Source organism: Aquarana catesbeiana, linkage group LG08 (genome assembly GCF_042186555.1).
Source record: "Aquarana catesbeiana isolate 2022-GZ linkage group LG08, ASM4218655v1, whole genome shotgun sequence".
NCBI lineage: Eukaryota > Metazoa > Chordata > Amphibia > Anura > Ranidae > Aquarana > Aquarana catesbeiana.
The window spans coordinates 225,239,653-225,248,113 of record NC_133331.1 but is presented as its reverse complement, the minus strand read 5'-3'; the positions used below and the strand labels follow the sequence as shown (position 1 = coordinate 225,248,113).

General features: G+C 42.3%; 1 protein-coding gene across 1 annotated transcript; it reads right to left on the bottom strand.

Moving 5' to 3' along the window:
* Positions 1-4,144: 4,144 nt before the first annotated feature.
* On the bottom strand, positions 4,145-5,973 carry LOC141105335 (zinc finger BED domain-containing protein 4-like). The gene is made up of 2 exons (XM_073595199.1): positions 4,906-5,973; positions 4,145-4,821 (listed from the first exon to the last, which is right to left on the bottom strand). Exons 1-2 carry the CDS (start codon positions 5,927-5,929, stop codon positions 4,433-4,435), a joined length of 1,413 nt encoding a protein of 470 aa, XP_073451300.1. The 5' UTR covers positions 5,930-5,973; the 3' UTR covers positions 4,145-4,432.
* Positions 5,974-8,461: the final 2,488 nt, after the last annotated feature.

The following is an 8,461-nucleotide window of genomic DNA, read 5'->3' as shown; positions in this document are numbered from 1 at the left end:
TGCTTTGTGGGGACAGAAGGAAGCCAACTCCACCTCCTTTCTGTCTGTTATGCTTTATATACACTGCTCATGTATCAAACTCCGCCCCTGTCCTTCTTTCTAGTGTATTCTCTGCCTCTTCTCTTTAGGGGCAGAGGGAGAGCACATGGCGGAGAGACAGCAGGTGCCTGAAGAGAGCAGCAATGACGAGGAAAGCCCAGGACAAGGCAGTTCCAGATCCAGGAGGAGATTTAAGGTCTCAAATATGTCCTTTGAAGAGATGGTGGAGATGGTGGACAAGAAGATAGACTATGATGGGAATCATGGACCGTATAGAAACCCAAATGTGAGAAAGGCCAAGATCATGAGTAAAGTTGTGAGAAGTCTGCACAGGACTTTTGGGGTACGACAATCAAAGGAGCAATTGAGGAAACGCTTGTCAGACCTAAAATTGAGGGAGCAGGATAAGTATAGAAGGATCAGGAAAGTGCTGCAAAAAAGTAAGTATTTGTCGTATGTTGCTATTACTATCATTACTTTCGTGCTGGTCCATGTGCTTTTCTTTACTGTTGTACAGTTTAAAATGCCAAGTTTGAGGTTCGTGGGCACAGGAATCGTTTGTATTAAACATCGTTCGTTCAACCCCTAATACAACGTTTTTGGCAGATGCAGGTTAACTACATTTGTTCATGCCTATTTTGATTAAAAGAAGTTTATTACATTGTTGTCTAGATGTGTTTGAAACTATAATGAAATGACAACTATAATGAAATGACAACTTCATTCAGTGTAAGGAGAGGAAGCTCAGCAGCTGTTTGTTTACACATCTGGATGCAGATGCACTAGTGTGGGACACCATAAAAAACCTTTTTATGGTGCCCCACACAGGTGCTCCAGTGGATACTAGGGGTCTCTACATGTGTGAAACTTGCACAAAACGGGTAAGTATTCCAGCTTTTGAAAGTGAAAAAATCATGTCTGCTTGGAACTATGCCAAAACAGACAATTGGATGACACTTCCAAGCAATGTTTCATATTACTATTTCTAGCCTTAAATATCTGTCTGCTAAGTATACCATTTTTGTATTCACATAGGGGAGAAAAGAATTGGGACATTTGAGGACACCAGTAAGACCACTCTCCTGAAGAAGGGGAGACCACAGCTTCAGGTAATAGATGGATGCCTGCATATTTATAATACATGGTGTGTTTTTTTTATTTTTAGGTGATGTGGATGTTGTGGAAGAAGAAACTCACTTCAGCAGTGCAAGTGCAGAAGTACTCATCAGTGAGATCATGGTGAGCAATCGGGATTTAGAAAAGCTGAAGCAAAATATCAATGATGTTCAAAAAAGACTGACCAACATCATTGATGTTTTAGGCAAAATCAAAACCAAAAAAAGTAAATTTTGTCGTTATTGTTGTACGTTTTTTAAAAGGTTTAAAGTAATTGCAAAGCCAAATTTTGAAGATGCACACAGTGTGTCAATATATGCTATCTGCCATCATGGGATATCAATGTACATGTTTTGTAGGTGCAACCCCTTCCTCCAAACTAAAGTAGGTGAGAGGAAGGGGTTGCACCCCCGAAACACGTCCATTGATCCCCCATGATGGGAGGTAGCACATGTTGACACACTGTGTGTTTTGTGGCTTTAGCAAAATAGATGTAGGGAAAATACACACATTTTAGGTATGGGATCATGAGGGAAATGCAAATGCAAATTGAGTCCCAATTTGTGTGCATCTTCAACATTTGGCTTTTACAGGGGTGAGAGCACCCCATCTGATGAAGGCAAAAGCAACACAGTTTTGACATACTAATGTCTCATATGGCCTTATAGTGCAAAGTGGATTTGCCTTTAGTAAATAACCCATACTGTGCTGTAAAATTTGCCAAAATCAGGCCATTTTAGGGACTACAAGCAATTAATTCATGGAGTTGAAAAGGATGATTATTTTTATCATTAATGCATTACATACATTAACAATGAAAAAAATGTGTGTGTGTGTGTAGCAGACCCACAGTACAACATAATAGTTAGCTGAAGAAGAGATTGTCACCTCATGTATCAAATAAGTTACGCTTGCACTATTGAAGAAAATGGCCAAAAATAAAAGGCCATTGGAGAATCTAGGAGACAGATAAGAAACACAAGCAGTAAATCAAATGAAATATGAGTTTAGTTGTTTTTTTTTAATATTTGAAACAGCTTCCAGATTTTTTGGTAAATCAATTGCTCCCCTACCCACAAAGTATACTCCACATAGTTTTGCCATACTTCGCAGGTGCTTTGGGGGGGCAAGCCAGGACGGCCACATTCAAGCACCGTCATTGTTTGTGCTGGTGAAAAGTCGGTCTCAGTCACAACTGAGGCCAGATAGTTGGCTGCATTCTTCCATAGGAAATGATGAAGAATGCAGCAGCTCAAGATGATGTGATTGAGTTTGTATTCAGCCATGTTGATGGCCGTTTGGAAAAGCCGACACCGGCTGGCCATTATGCCAAAGGCATTCTCGACCACTCTTCTGGCACAGGCCAGCCAGTAATTAAAAACCCTCTGCTCCGGGGTCAGGGTCCTCATGGGCAAAGGCCTCATCAGATGGTCCCCCAGCACGAAGGCCTCATCCGCCACAAAAACAAACTAGAGGCCTGCCACAATATCCGCTGGAGCTGGCAACCCCAAGGAGCCATTCTGGAGACGCCGGTAAAATTCCGTCTGTGAGATCACTCCTCTATCAGATATACAGCTATTCTTCCCTACATCCAGATATAAGAACTCATAATTCGCCGTCACCACTGCCAACATCACAATACTACTGTACCCCTTATAATTAAAGTAGTATGACCCTGAGTTGGGTGGTGGGATGCAGACATGGGGGTAAGTCACACATGTGCAAGTCACAAGCAAGTCTCAAGTCTTAACCTTCAAGTCATAAGCAAGTCCCAAGTCACTGTGGCGAAAAGCAAGCAAGCCAAGTCGAGTCCCTGCTAGAAGGCAAGCAAGTCAAGTCAAGTCATTTATTTTGGTCAAGTTACAAATTAAGTCAAAATACTGATCTACCCCATTTCCATCCTTTAAATGAGTTAAAAGTCAGTTTTCAGGAAAGGTTTTGTTTTATTTTCAACATTAACAAAACTGCTTAGTGCTTTATTCTTGGCATATTAAAGAAACACTTTGAATGCCCAAACAGCAGACAAGGAGCAGAACACTCAGCAATTAAATGGCCAACAAGCCTGAAAAAAATGTAGTCCTTGCTGAGGGGGAAAATAACTAAGCTCAAAGTTTGAACTTGACACAATGCCAATATCTGGACACTTGAATGGTGATGAGAATAATAGTATTCCCATCACCATTCTTCAAGTATCCAGATATTGGCAATTTGGCATTGTGTCAAGTTCAAACTTTGAGCTTAGTTATTAGAATAGAAAAAAGAGGGAGAAACACCCGCGCAATGGGATGCATGCAATGGAATAAAAATTTAAAAATTAAAGAATGTTGTTGGAACTGTTGCCACTACCGATTACTTCCACTAGGTGGAGTAAGATATAAGAAAAAAGGAATAGAAGTAGATAGCGCTGTTTCCAAGCCTGGTGAATTCAAATGTGTTATAAAGGTCCTGGATGTGCATAAGTCAAGTTGGTTGTCTGACTTAATAAAGTGCAGTGTGTGCTCTAAAAAAGATATAACTTAATCCGTATGAATATAATATATCCATATATAAATGAACCCTATTTTTAAATTAAAAATATTTGTGCAAAATTATGTGATCCATAACGTAAATCGATAATGTACATATGAAGTGAACAAACAAATATATATAATCAAGTGCTTTCAGTGCTGCTAGGATCTGGTGAGTGCAATCAATCACTATTAGAACACGGATTAAGGCACGCACTGAAAGGTTTACTCATTGGAATATCCATCAGAATCCAGGGTTTTTTCTTGTAGCAGCACTGAAAGCACTTGATTATATATATTTGTTTGTTCACTACATATGTACATTATCGATTACGTTATGGATCACATAATTTTGCACAAATATTTTTAATTTAAAAATAGGGTTCATTTATATATGGATATATTATATTTATACGGATTAAGTTATATCTTTTTTAGAGCACACACTGCACTTTATTAAGTCAGACAACCAACTTGACTTATGCACATCCAGGACCTTTATAGTAATTCCACGGGATAAACATTCACTATACTATAGGCAATATCTTTACAATCTTTCCCACTCCATACTGCCCTCCCACTAAGGGAATAACACATTTGAATTCACCAGGCTTGGAAACAGCGCCTATCTACTTCTATTCCTTTTTTCTTAGTTATTAGAATAGCCACTTAAAATGCATTGCATTTGCAAAAAATAGTATTCTCACTTCTCAGAATACTATTTTTTGCAAATGCAATGCATGTTAAGTGGCTATTCTCAGAATAGCCACCTAAAATGCATTGCATTTGCAAAAAATTAAATTTGAAAGTACTTTCTCGCTCAGTTGTGAGCGATGGGGTCGCATTATCACCCCACCATGGCTAAACACACGTTCAACAGGTGCGCTTGATGCAGGGACTGACATTACTCTTACCGCTACCCTGAACAAAGAGGGGAGCATGTGCCTGTTCATGGCCCAAAACTGAAGGCAGCTCTGTCCATCACAAATGTCTAAATACTGGTTCAGCTCTATTTGGGGACTGGAACATGAATCTCTCTTCTGTTTTTTGCGGTATGCTGTGAACAGCCCAGATTGACTCTCTGACTCTGCCACTGGCATTTGCTCGTCTTCATCGGTGGTTGTTGGGGTGGGCTTGCAGTCCTCTTTGAGAATCAAGTCTGAAAAACACAAGCATAAAACAGTGACTCAATGCACTCAGGTGTTATTACTGCAAACGGGTTATTACCAAAAACATAACATACTTTTTATCATCGCAGACACAGCCTCCTTGACATTTTCGGTAGCCAAAACATCATGGGTCAACCACATGGTGCCAAATGAAGGATCCAGCAGAGCAGCTTTTAGGTATAGAGGGTCAGAGAAGGGTAAGGTTGCTACATCATTCTGTTCATCTGCCATCCTCACATTGACAAAGATCCCTTCGAATCGTCTTTGGAGTGATTCTTGCAGGCTACGGATCAAACCACCAAGGTAGCGCACGCTCTCTTTATGATTTTCCAAGTGGTGATTCAGAGAAAGGATACAGGGTACAACAGCACTTATTGTCACAAGTTTTTCTCCCTGTGAGAGGTCTGTGGCTTCTCCAAAAGGTTGAAGGACATCCACGAGTTCCTTAATCTGATTCCACTCTCTAGCTGTGAATACAGTCTCTTTGTGTCCCCCATCTTCAAGCATTCTAGTCAGTTTCAGCTGGTCACAGCTGACCACTGATTTCAATTGCCTCAGTGTGGAATTCCAGCGTGTGGTAACAGAGGCAGGGATTCCACGCTGTCCAAACTCCTCCTCAAATTTTTCCTTGAAAGAGGTGCTTGTGTGTAACAAGGAGCTCAACCTGGAAGCTTTGGCGAGAGCTGCATTGACTAATTTAGTCTCTTTAAGTCCATCACCTATTACCAATTGAAGCGTGTGTGCAAAACATTGAAGTCTAGTCTGGGTTTTTGCACTCAAATAATTGTCAAACATCTCCTGTTCTTCCACTGACAGGTCATTCCAAATGTCTGAATCATCAAGGTCATCGTCTTCATCTAGCTGTCCTGGAAAACATGTAGTGAATGCTTTTTTCATGTTTGCGGCGTTGTCACAGATGATGTGGTCTACCTTTTTTTTAATCTTGTACTCTTCACATATATGCTCAAATTCCTCACAAATTCTTTCCCCTGTATGGGGACCTTTGAAGCGGTTGCAAGCAAGCAACTGTGATTTTAACTGAAGACGGTCATCCTCAATGTTGATCCAGTGCACTGTGACTCCAAGAAAGCCTCTCATCCTGCGGTCTGACCATATATCTACAGTCACTGACAGATGATCTACCACTTTGAGTTCATTTTTCAGCTTCATTTTCCTATCTGCCACCAGATTGTCAAGCTTGCCAGTAATTGTTCTTCTACTTATTGGAGAGTACTTGTTGTCTACTATTGACAAAAAGCGACGAAAGCTTTGATGTTCAATGATGGACAGTGGCATGTTGCAGTTTAGAATGAGGTCTGACAGGATTGAGTTTGTAATTGCCTTTTGCTGCTGGTGGTTGCAGTGGTATAGCTGCACAGTCCCCTGTGCGATGAATTGTGAGATTTGAGGCTGGGTATCATCAAAAGTCCCTTTGGTATGGATGTACTCTTCATATCTATAGAGTAAACAGAAGAGAGATAGAAAAAAAAGTTAGCTATGTGATTTATTGATTTGAACAACAATACACTCTGCTCCCACCTAAAGTGGGATGTAGGCCTAATTTGCATATATATATATATATATATATATATATATATATATATATATATATATATATACACATACACATGACGTTACTGTACCTACTTTTCTTTGTGGGTTTTGTAGTGACGGATGAAGTTGGATGTTGTGGTGGACGTGTCTCTTATTTATGAGTTGCAGACCTTGCATATCGCCGTTCTCTTCTTTTCACCAACATCTAAAATATAATCCTTAAATCCAAATTTAATTATTTTTGGAATCGCTCCCTCCATTATAGCTGCCTTGTGCGTTGATCTGTCAGGGGTGGATCCAGAGTTTGCTGTCGGGATTAACCGGGCACTGCCAGAAAATAAGGTGTTGCTGCTTAGTACACTAGTACTTACAGAACTATTTTTAATGTATTATATATATATACGGTCTTAACCTAACCTTGTTTAAAACAGTGACACGTTTATCATTCCAGATTAGAATATTACATTAGTGACTCATAGTGACACTTTTTGGGCACCAGTGACACCAATACAGTGACCAGTGCTAAAGTTTGCATTGATTTCAGCATGCATGGAGCATTGCAGTACATGAACTTTCACTGGATGTGGACTGTTTAATGAGTTTGTAGTACGCATGGAGAACTTAATTCAGCAATATGATTTTTATGTAATATTCACGTTGAGCACTTTGTACTTCGCACAAGTAATAGTTAATTAGTGAAGGACTCAGGGAGGAACTGGTCTGGGACTGAGGGTCAGTGCAGTGGCCGTCGCAGCGCAGGAGAAAAAAAGCACAGAGCCGAGGAGGAGGAGAAAACAAGGAAAGAAGGTTTGTACCTACCTGGGTTTCATAGTTTTAGCATGTGCAATGATATTGATGATAGATTGCATCTGCAATCATATCTGCGTCCTGTAATCATCAGTACAGGCCAGGGCCCTGCTAGCTGCTACATCACTAGTGCAGATTTGCAGAAGCTGCAGGTCTGTTTGATGCAGTGCCAAGCAAGCTAATGCTTCCCTGCAAAGTTTGCAGGGAAGCATTTGCTTGGCACTGCATCAAACAAACCTGCAGCTTCTGAAAATCTGTTTCCTCCTCCTCGGCTCCGGGCTCTGTGCTTTTTCTTCTGTGCTGCGACGACCACTGCACTGTCCCCCATTCTCAGACCAGTTCCTCCCTGAGTCGTGTGACTGTCCCTGCTCCAGTGCCCCCTCAGTAGAAGAATAATAGTCTGCCATGACTTACTCTATGGCTGCTGGACTGGACTCCACTCAGATTCAGTCAGTCAGCCAGGCTTGGCTGGCTCCTTGGGCAACTTCCAGTTCCTTCTTCCTCCCCCACCGTGAGGCCCGCGACTCACGCTGCTGGCTCTGCACACTTGCACAGAAGCCCAGCCCCTCCCTCAGAGATCACTCCGCAGTAGGAGGGGGGCGGCGCCGCGGCCTGGCCGGACGGAATACAGAGACCTGTACAGCCTAGGAGGAGAGACTGCAGCGCAGTCATCACCAAATAAAAAAAAGTCTGCGGCGGCCGCGAACACTGCAAGCGCCGCTCGCGGACACCTATGCGATCCCCGCCCACAATGTTGGCAAGCTGTATTTGTGCGGGCAGAAGCCGGGACTCGGGGGAGCTTTCTTTTGTGGGGGGGCGGCTTTTGCCTAGGCCAAGACACAGCACTGGTGGTGCCAAGTCATTGCAAGTCATTGCAAGTCAAATAGCCCAAGTCAAAGTCAAGTCGCAAGTCATTAGTGGCAAGTCAAAGTCAAGTCGAGTCATTTATTTAATTTTGTCAAGCAAGTCGCAAGTCCTCAAACAGGTGACTCGAGTCCGACTCGAGTCAAGTCATGTGACTCGAGTCCCCCACCTCTGGTGGGATGATCCGGACATGCTTCCCATCTATCGCACCACTGCAATTGGGAAAGTCCCACTGCTGGTGGAATTGGGAGGTCACAGTCTGCCATTCCTGTGGGTTGGAAGGAAATCTATCTATGGCCGCCGCTGCCATCCCCTATTCAAGCACCCGGCCCCTTTTCGGGCGCTGGGCGCCTGAATTACAGTGGTGGGGGGTGTATCCTGCCTTTGGCCAATCATGGCTCTCAC

Excerpts from the sequence above, each read along its gene's own strand:
- LOC141105335 (XM_073595199.1), bottom strand. The coding sequence starts at position 5,929 with ATGAGAGGCTTTCTTGGAGTCACAGTGCACTGGATCAACATTGAGGAT. Across the intron at positions 4,822-4,905 it reads TGTGTCTGCGATGATAAAAA|ACTTGATTCTCAAAGAGGAC; the intron begins GTATGTTATGTT and ends TGTGTTTTTCAG.